Below are 18157 nucleotides of genomic sequence, written 5' to 3'. Positions count from 1 at the left end.
CATAGTATACCATAATGTATGAACGAAGGTGCTCAAGTTGTAATAACAAACGGTATTTTGGTTCCCAAATCCTTCATTTTGAAGTCCGTCACTTAGATGATTACATGTGTCATCATTGCAGACACACAACACATGGATAATCATCATTGTAGGAGTAATACTTGTGTACAAGGATCTCACTACATCGGTTGTACCATATGTACCGACAACAATAAGCCGTATGATGGCTTACTGATTTTACACAATGTATGTTGCATTTTGTATTTCGATTCAGAATTGGGATTCCGTTGGAAATCAATCATGTATGTCTGAATCTAGTGATTCACATGGACATGTGATCACTACATCTATCAACCGCAGCGATAAATGATTTTGAACTGCCAATGATATAAGTTATCGGAATGAGATTCCTGTTGGGGAACGTAGCAGAAATTCAAAATTTTTCCTACGAAACACCAAGATCTATCTATGGAGAGACCAGCAACGAGTAGAAAGAGAGGAGAGTTTGCATCTACATACCCTTGTAGATCGCTAAGCGGAAGCGTTCAAGTGAACGGGGTTGATGGAGTCGTACTCGTCGTGATTCAAATCACCGATGATCAAGTGCCGAACGGACGGCACCTCCGCGTTCAACACACGTACAGCCCGGTGACGTCTCCCACGCCTTGATCCAGCAAGGAGAGAGGGAGAGGTTGAGGAAGACTCCATCCAGCAGCAGCACAACGGCGTGGTGATGATGGAGGAGCGTGGTAATCCTGCAGGGCTTCGCCAAGCACCTACGGGAGAGGAGGAGGTGTCACGGGAGGGAGGGAGGCGCCAAGGGCTCAGGTATGGATGCCCTCCCTTCCCTCCACTATATATAGGGGCAGGGGAGAGGGGGGAGGCGCAGCCTTGCCCCCTACTCCAAGAAAAGGGTGCGGCTAAGGATGGGGAGGAGTCCATCCTCCCCAAGGCACCTCGGAGGTGCCTTCCCCCTTTAGGACTCTTCCCTTTTTCCTTTATCTTGGCGCATGGGCCTCTAGGGGCTGGTGCCCTTGGCCCATGTAGGCCAAGGCGCACCCCCTACAGCCCATGTGGCCCCCCGGGGCAGGTGGCCCCACCCGGTGGGCCTCCGGGACCCTTCCGGTGGTCCCGGTACAATACCGATGACCCCGAAACTTGTCCCGATGGCCGAAACAGGACTTCCTATATATAAATCTTTACCTCCGGACCATTCCGGAACTCCTCGTGACGTCCGGGATCTCATCCGGGACTCCGAACAACATTCGGTAACCACATACAAGCTTCCTTTATAACCCTAGCGTCATCGAACCTTAAGTGTGTAGACCCTACGGGTTCGGGAGACATGCAGACATGACCGAGATGTTCTCCGGTCAATAACCAACAGCGGGATCTGGATACCCATGATGGCTCCCACATGTTCCACGATGATCTCATCGGATGAACCACGATGTCAAGGACTCAATCGATCCCGTATACAATTCCCTTTGTCTATCGGTATGTTACTTGCCCGAGATTCGATCGTCGGTATCCAATACCTTGTTCAATCTCGTTACCGGCAAGTCACTTTACTCGTTCCGTAACACATCATCCCGTGATCAACTCCTTGGTCACATTGCGCATATGATGATGTCCTACCGAGTGGGCCCAGAGATACCTCTCCGTTTACACGGAGTGACAAATCCCAGTCTCGATCCGCATAAAACAATAGATACTTTCGGAGATACCTGTAGTGCACCTTTATAGTCACCCAGTTACGTTGTGACGTTTGATACACCCAAAGCACTCCTACGGTATCCAGGAGTTACACGATCTCATGGTCAAAGGAAGAGATACTTGACATTGGCAAAGCTCTAGCAAATGAACTACACGATCTTTTGTGCTAGTCTTATGATTGGGTCTTGTCCATCACATCATTCTCCTAATGATGTGATCCCGTTATCAACGACATCCAATGTCCATAGCCAGGAAACCATGACTATCTATTGATCATAACGAGCTAGTCAACTAGAGGCTCACTAGGGACATATTGTGGTCTATGTATTCACACGTGTATTACGATTTCCGGATAATACAATTATAGCATGAATAAAAGACAATTATCATGAACAAGGAAATATAATAATAATACTTTTATTATTGCCTCTAGGGCATATTTCCAACAGTCTCCCACTTGCACTAGAGTCAATAATCTAGTTCACATCGTCATGTGATTAACACTCACAGGTCACATCGCCATGTGACTAATACCCAAGAGTTTACTAGAGTCAGTAGTCTAGTTCACATCACTATGTGATTAACACTCAATGAGTTTTATGTTTGATCATGTTGCTTGTGAGAGAGGTTTTAGTCAACGGGTCTGAACCTTTCAGATCCGTGTGTGCTTTACAAATCTCTATGTCATCTCCTAGATGCAGCTACCACGCTCTATTTGGAGCTATTCCAAATAACTGTTCTACTTGGAGCTATTCTAAATTGTTGCTCCATTATATGTATCCGGTATCTCTACTTAGAGCTATCCGAATAGGTGTTAAGCTTGCATCGACGTAACCTTTACGACGAACTCTTTTACCACCTCCATAATCGAGAAAATTCCTTAGTCCACTAGTTACTAAGGATAACTTTGACCGCTGTCTGTGAGTCATTCTTGGATCACTCTTGTACCCCTTGACTGACTCATGGCAAGGCACACTTCAGGTGCGGTACACATCATAGCATATGAAGAGCCTACGTCTTAAGCATAGGGGACGACCTTCGTCCTTTCTCTCTATTCTGCCGTGGTCGAGCTTTAAGTCTTAACTTCGTACCTTACAACTCAGGCAAGAACTCCTTCTTTGACTGGTCCATCTTGAACACCTTCAAGATCATGTCAAGGTATGTGCTCATTTGAAAGTATTATTAAGCATTTTGATCTATCCTTATAGATCTTGATGCTCAATGTTCAAGTAGCTTAATCCAGGCTTTCCATTGAAAAACACTTTCAAAATAACCCTATATGCTTTCCAGAAATTCTACGTCATTTCTGATCAACAATATGTCAACAACATATACTCATCAGAAATTCTATAGTGCTCCCACTCACTTCTTTGGAAATACAAGTTTCTTATTAAACTTTGTATAAATCCAAAATCTTTGATCATCTCATCAAAGCGTACATTCCAACTCCGAGATGCTTACTCCAGTCCTTAAAAGGATCGCTGGAGCTAGCATACCTTTTAGCATCCTTAGGATCGACAAAAAACTTTCTGATTGTATTACATACAAACTTTCCTCACGAAAACTGGTAAGGAAACTCGTTTTGATATCCATCTGCCAGATTTCATAAATACAGCTAATGCTAACATGAATCCGACGGACTTTAAGCATCGCTACGAATGAGAAAATCTCATCGTAGTCAACTCCTTGAACTTGTGAAAAACACTTCGCCACAAGTCGAGCTTCATGGACGGTGACATTACCATCCACGTCCGTCTTCTTCTTAAAGATCCATTTATCTTAATGGCTTGCCGATCATCGGGCAAGTCCACCAAAGTCCATGGATCCGTTCTCGGATTTTATGGCCTCGAGCCATTTATCGGAATCCGGGCCCACCATCGCTTCTCCATAGTTCGTAGGTTCATTGTTGTCCAGCAACATGACTTCCAAGACAGGATCACTTTACCACTCCGAAGTAGTACGTGTCCTTGTCGTCCTACGAGGTTCGGTAGTGACTTGATCCGAAGTTTCATGATCAATATCATAAGCTTCCACTTCAATTGGTGTAGGTGCCACAGGAACAACTTCCTGTGCCCTGCCACACACTAGTTGAAGAGACGGTTCAATAACCTCATCAAGTCTCCACCATCCTCCCACTCAATTCTTTCGAGAGAAACTTTTCCTCGAGAAAGGACCCGATTCTAGAAACAATTCATATTGCTTTCGGATCTGAATTAGGAGGTATACCCAACTGTTTTGGGTTTCCTATGAAGATGCATTTTATCCGCTTTGGGTTCGAGCTTATCAACCTGAAACTTTTTCATATAAGCGTCGCAGCCCCAAACTTTTAAGAAACGACAACTTAGGTTTCTCTAAACCATAATTCATACAGTGTCATCTCAACGGAATTACGCGGTGCCCTATTTAAAGTGAATGTGGTTGTCTCTAATGCCTAACCCATGAACGATAGTGGTAATTCGATAAGAGACATCATGGTACGCACCATATCCAATAGGGTGCAACTATGATGTTCGGACACACCATCACACTATGGTGTTCCAGGCGGTATTAATTGTGAAACATTTTCCACAATGTCTTAATTGTGTGCCAAAACTCGTAACTCAGATATTCATCTCTATGATCGTATCATAGACATTTTATCCTCTTGTCACAATGATCTTCTACTTCACTCTGAAATTACTTGAACCATTCAATAATTCAGACTTGTGTTTCATTAAGTAAATATTCTCAACATCTACTCGAATCATCTGTGAAGTAAGAACATAACGATATTCACTGCATGCCTCAGCACTTATTGGACTGCACACATCAAAATGTGTTGCTTTCAACAAGTTGCTATCTTGTTCCATTTTACTGAAAGTGAGGCTTTTCAGTCATCTTGTCCATGTGGTATGATTTGCAAATCTCAAGTGATTCAAAATCAAGTGAGTCCAAACGATCCATTTGCATGGAGTTTCTTCATGCATATACACCAATAGGCATGGTTCGCATGTCTCAAACTTTTCAAAACGAGTGAGTCCAAAGATCCATCAACATGGAGCTTCTTCATGCGTTTTATACCATTATGACTTACATGGCAGTGCCACAAGTAAGTGGTACTATCATTACTATCTTATATCTTTTGGCATAAAAATGTGTATCACTATGATCGAGATTCAATAAACCATTCATTTTAGGTGTAAGACCATTGAAGGTATTATTCAAATAAACAGAGTAACCATTATTCTCCTTAAATGAATAACCGTATTGCGATAGACATAATCCAATCATGTCTATGCTCAACGCAAACACCAATCTCGGTGGTAGAGGGAGCGTGCGATGTTAGATCACATCAAACTTGGAAACACTTCCAACACGTATCGTCAGCTCACCTTTAGCTAGTCTCCGTTTTATTCCGTAGCTTTTATTTCGAGTTACTAACACTTAGCAACCGAACCGGTATCCAATACCCTGGTGCTACTAGGAGTACTAGTAAAGTACACATTAACATAATGTATATCCAATATACTTCTATCGACCTTGCCAGCCTTCTCATCTACCAAGTATCTAGGGTAATCTTGCTCCAGTGGTTGTTCCCCTTATTACAGAAGCACTTAGTCTCGGGTTTGGGTTCAACCTCGGGTTTCTTCATTGGTGCAGCAGCTGATTTGCCGTTTCATGAAGTATCCCTTTGTTCCCTTGCCCTTCTTGAAACTAGTGGTTTCACCAACCATCAACAATTGATGCTCCTTCTTGATTTCTACTTTCGCGGTGTCAGACATCGTGAATACCTCAAGGATCATCTTATTTATCCCTGATATGTTATAGTTCATCACGAAGCTCTAGCAGCTCGGTGGCAATGACTTTGGGGAAACATCACTATCTCATCTGGAAGATTAACTCCCACTTGATTCAAGTGATTGTTGCACTCAGACAATCTGAGCACAAGCTCAATGATTGAGCTTTTCTCCCTTAGTTTGCAGGCTAAGAAAATCGCCGGAGGTCTCATACCTCTTGACGTGGGCACGAGCCTGAAATCCCAATTTCAGCCCTCGAAACATCTCATATGTTCCGCGACGTTTCGAAAACGTCTTTGGTGCCTCTACTTAAACCATTTAACTGAACTATCACGTAGTTATCAAAACGTGTATGTCCGATGTTCGCAACATCCACAAACGACGTTTGGGGTTCAGCACACTAAGCGGTGCATTAAGGACATAAGCTTTCTACTGATCGCATAATCGCTACTATCAACTTTCAACTATAATTTCTCTAGGAACATATCTAAAACAGTAGAACTATAGCGCGAGCTACGACATAATTTGCAAAAGGTCTTTTGACTATGTTCAGGATAATTAAGTTCATCTTATGAACTCCCACTCAGATAGACATCCCTCTAGTCATCTAAGTGATTACATGATCCGAGTCAACTAGCCCGTGTCCGATCATCACGTGAGACGGACTAGTTAACGTCGGTGAACATCTTCATGTTGATCGTATCTACTATATGACTCATGCTCGACCTTTCGGTCTCCGTGTTCCGAGGCCATGTCTGCACATGCTAGGCTCGTCAAGTTAACCCTAAGTGTTTTCGCTGTGTAAAACTGTCTTACACCCGTTGTATGTGAACGTAAGAATCCATCACACCCGATCATCACGTGGTGCTTAGAAGCGACAAACTGTAGCAACGGTGCACAGTTAGGGGAGAACACTTCTTGAAATTTTGTAAGGGATCATCTTATTTACTACCGTCGTTCTAAGCAAACAAGATGCATAAACATGATAAACATCACATGCAATCAAATAGAGTAGTGACATGATATGGCCAATATCATATAGCTCCTTTGATCTTCATCTTCGGGGCTCCATGATCATCTTGTCACCGGCTTGACACCATGATCTCCATCATCATGATCTCCATCATCGTGTCTTCATGAAGTTGTCACGCCAACGACTACTTCTACTTCTATGACTAACGCGTTTAGCAATAAAGTAAAGTAGTTTACATGGCGTTCTTCAATGACACGCAGGTCATACAATAAATAAAGACAACTCCTATGGCTCCAGCCGGTTGTCATACTCATCGACATGCAAGTCGTGAATCCTATTACAAGAACATGATCAATCTCATACATCACATATATCATTCATCACATCCTTTTGGCCATATCACATCACATAGCATACCCTACAAAAACAAGTTAGACGTCCTCTAATTGTTGTTTGCATGTTTTACGTGGCTGCTATGGGTTTCTAGCAAGAACGTTTCTTACCTACGCAAAACCACAACGTGATGTGCCAATTGCTATTTACCCTTCATAAGGACCCTTTTCATCGAATCCGTTCCGACTAAAGTGGGAGAGACTGGCACCCGCTAGCCACCTTATGCACCAAGTGCATGTCAATCGGTGGAACCTGTCTCACGTAAGAGTACGTGTAAGGTCGGTCCGGGCCGCTTCATCCCACAATACCGTCGAAACAAGATTGGACTAGTAACGGTAAGCATATTGAACAACATCAACGCCCACAACTACTTTGTGTTCTACTCGTGCAAAGAATCTACGCAATAGACCTAGCTCTGATACCACTGTTGGGGAACGTAGCAGAAATTCAAAATTTTTCCTACGAAACACCAAGATCTATCTATGGAGAGACCAGCAACGAGTAGAAAGAGAGGAGAGTTTGCATCTACATACCCTTGTAGATCGCTAAGCGGAAGCGTTCAAGTGAACGGGGTTGATGGAGTCGTACTCGTCGTGATTCAAATCACCGATGATCAAGTGCCGAACGGACGGCACCTCCGCGTTCAACACATGTACAGCTCGGTGACGTCTCCCACGCCTTGATCCAGCAAGGAGAGAGGGAGAGGTTGAGGAAGACTCCATCCAGCAGCAGCACAACGGCGTGGTGATGATGGAGGAGCGTGGTAATCCTGCAGGGCTTCGCCAAGCACCTACGGGAGAGGAGGAGGTGTCACGGGAGGGAGGGAGGCGCCAAGGGCTCAGGTATGGATGCCCTCCCTTCCCTCCACTATATATAGGGGCAGGGGAGAGGGGGGAGGCGCAGCCTTGCCCCCTACTCCAAGAAAAGGGTGCGGCTAAGGATGGGGAGGAGTCCATCCTCCCCAAGGCACCTCGGAGGTGCCTTCCCCCTTTAGGACTCTTCCCTTTTTCCTTTATCTTGGCGCATGGGCCTCTAGGGGCTGGTGCCCTTGGCCCATGTAGGCCAAGGCGCACCCCCTACAGCCCATGTGGCCCCCCGGGGCAGGTGGCCCCACCCGGTGGGCCCCCGGGACCCTTCCGGTGGTCCCGGTACAATACCGATGACCCCGAAATTTGTCCCGATGGCCGAAACAGGACTTCCTATATATAAATCTTTACCTCCGGACCATTCCAGAACTCCTCGTGACGTCCGGGATCTCATCCGGGACTCCGAACAACATTCGGTAACCACATACAAGCTTCCTTTATAACCCTAGCGTCATCGAACCTTAAGTGTGTAGACCCTACGGGTTCGGGAGACATGCAGACATGACCGAGATGTTCTCCGGTCAATAACCAACAGCGGGATCTGGATACCCATGTTGGCTCCCACATGTTCCACGATGATCTCATCGGATGAACCACGATGTCAAGGACTCAATCGATCCCGTATACAATTCCCTTTGTCTAGCGGTATTTTACTTGCCCGAGATTCGATCGTCGGTATCCAATACCTTGTTCAATCTCGTTACCGGCAAGTCACTTTACTCGTTCCGTAACACATCATCCCGTGATCAACTCCTTGGTCACATTGCGCATATGATGATGTCCTACCGAGTGGGCCCAGAGATACCTCTCCGTTTACACGGAGTGACAAATCCCAGTCTCGATCCGCATAAAACAATAGATACTTTTGGAGATACCTGTAGTGCACCTTTATAGTCACCCAGTTACGTTGTGACGTTTGATACACCCAAAGCACTCCTACGGTATCCAGGAGTTACACGATCTCATGGTCAAAGGAAGAGATACTTGACATTGGCAAAGCTCTAGCAAATGAACTACACGATCTTTTGTGCTAGTCTTATGATTGGGTCTTGTCCATCACATCATTCTCCTAATGATGTGATCCCGTTATCAACGACATCCAATGTCCATAGCCAGGAAACCATGACTATCTATTGATCATAACGAGCTAGTCAACTAGAGGCTCACTAGGGACATATTGTGGTCTATGTATTCACACGTGTATTACGATTTCCGGATAATACAGTTATAGCATGAATAAAAGACAATTATCATGAACAAGGAAATATAATAATAATACTTTTATTATTGCCTCTAGGGCATATTTCCAACAATTCCACCTCTGGAGAATAGTTGGGTATCTGCGTGAACCCTTGTGCTACAATACTTGCTCTTTGTCTCACCACCTCGTTGTTCTCAATTCTGTTTCCAGAAGAAAATTAGTGTAGGTATTGCTATGAATACCTTCCCATTATTGAGCAAGATCATTTCTACCTAGATTATACCCTTTGCTTGAGTTCAGTCCGAGTGTTGTTCACACTTTGCCATGGCCATGGTCTTTGGACCTGAATCATGTGAAAGGTTTTGCAATCTAGTTGAGAAATGTATGTCGACAATTGTAGACTTTCGGTTATATGTTTCTCCAGAATCTATATATCAATATAGAGTTGATGGAAATATCGTTACCCGTAGTGACTTCTCGCGATTTCCCAATGCGATTGAGTTGGGTATTCCGATGTCCCGGTCATTGTGTGCACTATGACCTGGGTTGGTGGAGGTTTCCCGTCCACTGGGTGTATACTACCCATTAGGTGTCTGCCAACGTGAAGTTGACTTGCATTTACTGATTCACAGGCCTTGGTATCCTTGCTTGTGAGAAGCTGAATCCTGATGTACTTCTGCCATACATCTCCCCCTGTTGCTTTGAATGAGGAGTGGAGTGGATTTTGCTGGTACCTCCACTCTTTCAGGCGTACTTTTGCAGGATTGTAGGATTGTGTGTCACCTTTATAGTCAGTAAATGAATTCGGCAGATTATTTGCAATGTGTTGCAAATCTTCTGAACGCATGGTTCAGATCTTTGAGTACGTGGATTTGAGGCAGAAATGTGTTGAACATTCCACTAAATTCCTGGCATTTTTATGGTACTTGAAATCTCCTCCTAATGACTGGAAATGTTCCTCATTGAATCAGCATACTAGCCTTGAATAACTCCCCATGTGAGGGGCTTGAGGTATTGACGGAAATACAGTTATTCCTCACATAGATCCCAACTATATGTTGAGGGGCCAATGATGTATGCCGGGTGGTGATATCGGTATGCAACCGAATTACCGCAGATAGAAAATGCTTGGTAGATTCCCACGTATCAAAGACAGAGGGGAATAATATTATGCAGTTTGGTCATGAGCGTGTAAAACTACATGACTCCAACGTAAAGTTGGTAAGTTGCAATTCCAAAATAAAGATAATGCAATGAGCTTAACTCTTTGGATATGATTCTACCAAACCATTTTGAGTCTAGACATTAGGACAAATTGCTAAACTTCAATCCAAAGGCCATAGAGAATGCCTTCAAGGAGAATTCTGCAATGTTATCCATTCGATTTGCTTGAAACCGATGTCAGGATAATGAGCCAATGGTTTCGTGTGAATAAAGCACACACTTAAGACCATCATGTAGATATGTCTTTTAGAACCATGGAATACCTGAATAGTCTACTGAATGGCTGGGAAGAGCCACTTACCTCGACTTGATGCATTCAAGGAGTTTGAGTGGTTCATCGTAGAATTTAAGGTGTGCAAGCCTTAAAATTAGCTTCCCCGTGTCACTTGTAGTGCACATAAAATCCAAATATTATTAGAATTTAGCATCATAATAATCATAAACTATTGGAATTGCCGATAGTTTCTGTTTCAACCCAATGTCTCGATGACCAAGACGAGTATGCCAATTTTGTCATGTACAAGACACTCTGGAAAACTATCTCGTACATAACATGTGCTACGGGTTGTGTCGTATATGTAGTACAATCCAGATGATACACATAGAATGTGCTTGCCATATCCGTTGCATATGGTAAAGAGAAGTTATTTCTCTTTATTGTCATCATAAGTTTCGCTATGAAAACTATTTTGACGGATACCTCCATAGTTTAGTAGGGTACGAGTTAAACCTGGGAAGCAATAAAGCATCCTAACGTTACTCAAGTACCCACAAGGATAGTAAATATGACTCGAGTTGAGCCAACAAATACCTCATCGCGTCTAGCGATTTAAATATCTCCTTTCTCTCAATGAGAGTGGAAACATTGGACTTCCCTGAGTATAGAGTGAGTGTGGTGCATATGTCCACAAGGCACATATCATTTTTCATCGGATTGACTCCCGTAGAAATCTATATATAGACATGAAGATTCTCAATATGAAAATCACTGTCAGATATATAGAATGCATACAAATGTATGTGTATCAAAGTGCTGATATAATATATTGTGATATACAATATATGATGACAACAATACTTATGTTCTTATTAGAACATCATAAATTGACATAAATTATGTTGACCACTCAGGAGATTGAGAGACTAGAAGAAGTCTCCAAACATGTCGGTTGAGGCATATTCAACCATCACGTTCTCCGTGCTCATAGGGTCCCGTCACAGCTGGTGTTGTCGGATTGAAGGTTGAAGTAAGATTCAAACCTTTGCCCTTGAGGTTCATTGTATCCCAGGAATTGCTGATACAGAATAACCAGATGCTGAGATCTGAATCTAATGCCTTATAATGTATAAGACAACATTTTTCTGTTAGCGATGTGATCCTGACCAGAAGTGAATCCTGGATTGCACACATTATCCCACGAGACACAAGAGTGATCATGATGTCCATGGCCCAGATAGGGCAGTGGTGGCCATTGAGGGCGAATGCCCCAAACTCTATAGCCATATGTTACCTCTATGGGTAAACCAGAGATAATTAATTTACAACCAGTAAATTAAAGACCATCATGGTTGATGTTATAATGAACTTAGCAAAATCAATGGGTATTTCAAGAAGTTATCTTGAAACCATTAGTGTGAATCTCAAATTGCTAAATATGACACCTTGAAGATAATCTCCAAAATGGAGTAGATCTCGCAGCACTAGAGAGTATAATCTGATGGAATCAGTAGATACTCACTCGTAATGCCTTATGTCATGACTTAGTAAAATGCGTGGGAGAGCACTTTGTAAAGCAATTATAATGTCAAAATGACAAAATATAGGCTTTAACAGTAGTCATTGATAATCTGCGAAGGCAGTAGATCTAAATGACTACCTTGTGATCCCAATACATCAATTTGAAGAAATCACTTTGAATTTTGCATTCTTATTTGCAAGAAATTAAAAATCTCAATTGCAAATAGACATATTAATCTCAATATGTAGTGGACATGGAGATACATACATTCCGGAATACATCGTACTCAACAGAAATGCACCACTATTATAACGAATAGTAATAATGTTGCAAACTTGATGTTCAAGTGAAAAACTTGAATTGTATAGATCCCAAATTAAATGAGATGATCCTGTATCAAGTTGCAAGATAATTCAGCAGGATGAATTTATATTTTGCGAAAGAAAATTAATCTCAATCGCTATGAAATTGTTTTGTGTGAGAAAAAAAAATTCTCAATCACAAAATCAATATTGTTATGCGAGAAAATTTAATCTCAATCGCAAAACAATGTTGTTATGCTGGTAAAGAACATGTTGTAGGAATTGCTAGAGCGCAAATACATTGAACATGTCCTAGTCCGTGAATCAGTAAAACCTCGATGGTAGAACTGAAAAACAACAAAGAGATAAGCCTCCATCGGCCCTCTCTATGCGTGGTTACACCACCGTTGTGTGGGAACGACGTCGAGTCGCCGGCATAGGAGGGCGAGCCACGCTGCCGCTACGGGAGGGGCTCTCCGCGCCGGGCCGTCCTTCGCCGCATCCAGCACCATAGGCGGCACGCTTTGGATGGCCGCGCCGTTGCCGAGAGCAGACGAGGCTACGCTGTCGTCGGAAGTTGTGCAACCGGAAGAACGGGTCACGCGAAGGCGACGCCCGTGGCCGTGATGCGGGCGCTGCCGCCTGTCCAGAGGGGAGGCCTCGTTGTGAGAGTCCACCTCGATCCAGACGGGCTATGGCGACGCCGCCAGCTACGGGATAGCCGTGGCTGCAACAGCGTGCAGGCCACGTGTCGTGCGTCGAGCCGGAGCATGGGAGGGCGCTGCCCGCCATGGCTGGGGCGAGGGCGCGAGGCGCAACACCGTGGTGGTGGGCGCTGCACCGCTGCCGCTGATGCGGCACGTCGCCGGGAGGAGGAGGGATGGGGTTGAGGCCGTAGGAGGCCGCTGTGGCCGTCATACCTTGCTGCCATGGACGATAGCCACGGACGCATTGTTCGTTCTCTTCTTGGTAACTGCTTCCGTGAAATCGATCGGCAGTTGCCGATCTGATCTCCATGGCTTCTGTGCCGACGAGCACCATCGAGAGGCATCTCCTCTGTTCCTTTGTAGGCCGAATCGCTCGGTTGAATTTGCGCCACGCGCCGGAGGGTGTAGCCGGCCGCTGGTTTCCGCATTGTCGTCTGTTAGGCCAGCGCCGTGGAGGAATCGTGCCGGCCGCTTGGGAATCGGCTATGGCTGATGCGCCGTTTGCGGTTTGCCACGCCCGGGGGGCGTCGCCGCTACAGCCATCACGGCCGCTCATGGTGCAACTGCTGCGTTGATCATGCTCCTGAGATCTCCTTGTTCCAAATTGATGCATAGCGAATCAACAATACAGTGCATTAGTAATGTTTGTTTAATCAAACTAGGAACAAGACAAAAGGGAGCGCAGCATGCACTGATCCATCAAGATCATTGGTTCGTGTAGATGGATCGATTCCGTCCTTGAAAACTTCAACGTTTTTGGCCGATCGCTTGTTGCCGGAGAGCAAGTGACTGATAACGTGTTTAGAATTGAGATCGAGAGAGAAACCAGAGACAAACACCATGATGTAAAAGTAAACTCTTGTTTTCATTGATGATGGGATTACACATATATATAGCCCCTGAAGGGGTGCGACCGAAGGGATGTGAGGCAACCGCCTCGATTAGAAAAAGCAGGGATTAATAGGATTAATTAAATCCTAACATAATGAACTCTACTATCTTTTTATCTGAAAATGATCAAACAGAAGGGCACTTTCATAACAGTGAACAAAATTTTTCTTCCAAAATTCAACAAAAGAATGGAAGTTGAAGTCTCGGTGAGTACAGCTGTAGAGAAAAGAGGCTGTATTCGTAGACGAGAATCATCTCTTCTTGCTGAATTGCAAATCTCAGAAAGTTCTTTTTCTCTTTGAATGCAAGTAGCCTAATTATGTTTCTATGTTGAAGATTTGCAGTCGTTTCAATCTCAGCAGTGAATATATTCAGGATCAATATAACCACTGCAGGGTTGAGATGGAATTGACATATTAACACAGACAAATAAAGGATACTAAGTTGACTGAATGCTTCTTCTTTTTTTCCATATGACATCTTTTTTTGTTTTGCACATACCATGTTTTTTTTTAAGTTGTGTTTTTTGCCATGGCCAATTCAATAGCATGGTAATTTTTGTTAATTATAGACTTAAATAACAATGTCAAACTAGTGGCAACTCTTTTTTAAGTGTCCATGGCAAATCTGCTATATAGACGATGACAATTCATGGCAAAAGAAATTCTTCATTTATAGATTGGCAGTTTCACATATGTGGCACTTGCCTTGATAGAGCTAATTTTTGCCATGACAAATCTATTTACCGAAAAGGCATTCGCCCCGCTTTATAAATATAGCAAACCACCACAGCCACATGGTACAACAAGGTCCACACCCACACACACAATAGCAGCACGACATAAAGCAAGGATACTATTGTTGATTTACTAACCTCTATAAGAAATGCGAACATGAATAAAAAAGGAACAGTTCGAGTAGTATCTACAAATATTACCGAAAACATTGTTAAAATACTCCTACGAGAGAGTTTTATTGAAAGTGTTCGAAAACATCAGGAACGTAACAGATATTTCTTGGTTTCAACTGTGCGACATCAAAAGAGAAAGACTAGAAAAGAAATATATAGAACAAGAACCTTTTTAAAGCGTATCAGCGGGGGTTCCGCTGAGAGCAAAGCTCAACAAGCCTAGAAAAAACATAAAAGACAGCGGACGAGCCGCGGCAGCAAGAGATGTATAGACCATGCCAATGTATCTTAATTTTGTCACAAATATAATGCTTAGACCAGCGACAACTATTTTTGTGTGTATCCATGTTAAATATATTATATAGACCATGGCAAATTTTGTTTAACAACCCATGGCAAAATCTTCATATACTATTTTTTTTAGTTTTTCGTGGAAACACTAAAAATCTGACGTTTTTCGTGTCAATTTATATCAACACGATGATGGCAAATTTAGTTTGTAAGCACGGAAATTTTCTGACCAAAAAATGAACTGGGGCGGATTTGCCATGTTCCCCAACTAAACTTGACATCTTCGGAGAACATAATTTGCCATGTACACGAATTTAGTTTGTAGTGGAGTCTTTTTTTTAGCACAATGGCAAGTAGGTCCATACACATCCTGGCATTTGTACTGTATATGGCTTGTCATATTGTTTTTTTAGTTGGGTATCATGGCACATTTCTCTTCTTTACCAACATGACAAATTTACTTTTTTGTTGGAACATGACTTTTTTACTTTATGCACCATGGAAATTTTACTTTGTGTATGATGGAAAGCTTCATTTTTTAATCATGTCAACTTTATTTTTCTGACCATGGCAAATTTTATTATTTTTTCCAGAGAAAATTTTATATTAAGACCATGACAAATTTATATTGGGACTTTGGCAAGTTTCTTTTTATTAAACCATGGATTTTCTTACTAGTTGGACCGTGGCCATTTTATTTTTAGACCATGGCATATTTATTTCATGTATGATGGCAATTTATTTTTATAAAATGTGTCAACTTTTTTTTGTCTAACCATGGAAAAATCCTTTTTGAACATGGAAAATTGTATATTACAACCATGCAAAAAAATTGGACCATGGCATTTTGTACTAGTTTGACCATGGTCGTTTTATTTTTAGACCATGTCAAGTTTAATTCGTGTACGATTGCAAATTTCTTTTTCTAGATCATGTCAACTTTATTTTTTTCTGACCTTGGTAAATTTTACTTTTCAACATGCCAAATTTTATGTTCCGACCATGGCAATTTTTTTGGTGTAAAAACCATGGAAATTTTATATTTTTGCCGTCATTTTTAGACCATGGCAACTTTGGTTCTTTAATAATTTTTGTCAATTTTCATTTTGTTTTTCTTAGATGTGGCAGATTTCTGGTTCCCCATGCACGTCAATTTGTAAATTTTTATACTATATGGCTTGAGTTGGCCGAGGGTGGAAGCTGGCAAACTGGTAAACGGTTGCTTTTCCTCTCCTGTAAGCGAAAATACAGCCGACCATGCGAGTGAAGTCGAGACGCCACCATCGCAACCAACCTGCGAGTGAATTTGAAATGCCACCATAGCTAGCTTGTCCTCCATTAATTCCCCACCAGCCGCCTACGTAGTTAAGACTTAAGAGGAGCAGCCGTGTATGTAGCGCGTGCGTGCGTCCTCTTCCGTCCTCAGCAGTCGATGGCGGAGGAACAGCGAGCTGCGGCCGAGAGGCGAGCACGGCGCAAGCTGCTGTTCGCCGTCCCCATCATTCCGATCGTCTTGTTCATCGTCGGCTCATGCGCGCTCTTCTTGTTCGCGGCCGACCTCCCGCGCATCCGCATCGAGTACGCCTGCCTCAATGGCGCCCGTGACGCTCCGCCCACGAATTCGAAGGAGCCGCCGGAGGCCGTGGTGGTGCAGACTGTTCGCGGCGAGGAGGAGCAACGGCTGCGCCAGCTGAGCGACCGGCCGTACTCGCTCGGCCCGAACGTGGCCGACTACGACGCCCGCAGAGCGGCCTGGCTGGCCGCGCACCCTGGGTTCCCGGCCATGGTCGCGCCGGGGCGGCCCCGGGTGCTCGTGGTCACCGGGTCGTCGCCGCGCCGGTGCACGGAGGCGGAGGGCGACCACGTGCTCCTCCGCGCGTTCAAGAACAAGGCGGACTACTGCCGCGTGCACGGGCTGGACATCTTCTACAGCAACGCGGTGCTGGACGGCGAGATGACGGGGTTCTGGACGAAGCTGCCGCTGCTGCGCGCGCTGATGGTGGCGCACCCGGAGGCGGAGCTGCTGTGGTGGGTGGACTCGGACGCGGTGTTCACCGACATGCTGTTCGAGCCGCCGTGGGGCAGGTACGCCGGCCACAACATGGTGCTCCACGGCTGGGACGGCGAGGTGTACGGCGCCAGGAACTGGCTCGGCGCCAACACCGGCAGCTTCGTGCTCCGGAACTGCCGGTGGTCGCTGGACCTCCTGGACACGTGGGCGCGCATGGGGCCGCGCGGCCCGGTGCGCGACCGGTACGGGAGGGTCTTCGCGGAGGCGCTGTCGAACCGGGCGGCGTGGGAGGCCGACGACCAGTCGGCGCTGGTGTACCTGCTGGCGACGGAGCGTGGCCGGTGGGGGGAGAAGGTGTTCCTGGAGAGCGCCTACCACCTGCACGGGTTCTGGGAGGAGATCGTGGGCCGCTACGAGGAGATGCGGAGCAGGTGGCGGCCGGGGCTCGGCGACCACCGGTGGCCGCTGGTGACGCACTTCGTCGGGTGCAAGCCGTGCGGGGAGCCAGGCGCGACCTATGATGCAGTGGCGTGCCGTGAGGGCATGGAGCGCGCGCTCAACTTCGCGGACGACCAGATACTCGGCCTCTACGGGTTCCAGCACGAGTCGCTGGGCACCACGGCCGTGCGGCGCGTCAGGAACGACACCGGACGGCCGCTGGACGACGATGACGAGGAGATCGGCAGGCTCCTGCACCCAGAGTTCAGGGCCGCCAAGGAGAAATGATGTTCTACCATGCCGGGATATCCGGTGCATGGCTAAGCCATCCATTTCTTGGAGATTCGGATACATGCAAATCTGGCCCGCTGTATTCACCTTATATATTGCCTATCCAATTGAATTTCGAAAGTGCTTTTTTTTTTTGAAATGGAGGAGGACCCCCGGCCTCTGCATCTGGACGATGCATGCAGCCACTTTATTAATTATTCATACAAGACCATACAAAGTCATACAACAGTAAGACTGAAGCCACCGTCTAGGCAACAAAAGTGTCGCTACTCCTATCCAAGTGATGAAGGGATGCTGATAGTCTGGGCCTAGTACCAAACACACCTCGCAACCAAACCTACCATCTAAGACCTGAGGTCCCAACCAGGACACCTGCCGGGTATGGGCCACCTACCGGTCCGACGCACTTCTCAACCAGGACGCCTAAC

The 18157-nt window shown here is 45.0% G+C and overlaps 1 protein-coding gene across 1 annotated transcript; it reads left to right on the top strand.

Annotated features, from left to right (window-relative positions):
• Positions 1–16330: 16330 nt before the first annotated feature.
• On the top strand, positions 16331–17849 carry LOC119335391 (probable glycosyltransferase 4). The gene has a single exon (XM_037607525.1). It carries the CDS (start codon positions 16422–16424, stop codon positions 17724–17726), a length of 1305 nt encoding a protein of 434 aa, XP_037463422.1. The 5' UTR covers positions 16331–16421; the 3' UTR covers positions 17727–17849.
• The last annotated feature ends 308 nt before the right edge of the window (positions 17850–18157 follow it).

This window comes from Triticum dicoccoides, chromosome 7B, assembly GCF_002162155.2.
Source record: "Triticum dicoccoides isolate Atlit2015 ecotype Zavitan chromosome 7B, WEW_v2.0, whole genome shotgun sequence".
Classification (NCBI taxonomy): domain Eukaryota; kingdom Viridiplantae; phylum Streptophyta; class Magnoliopsida; order Poales; family Poaceae; genus Triticum; species Triticum dicoccoides.
This window is presented reverse-complemented; position numbering and strand designations above follow the sequence as displayed.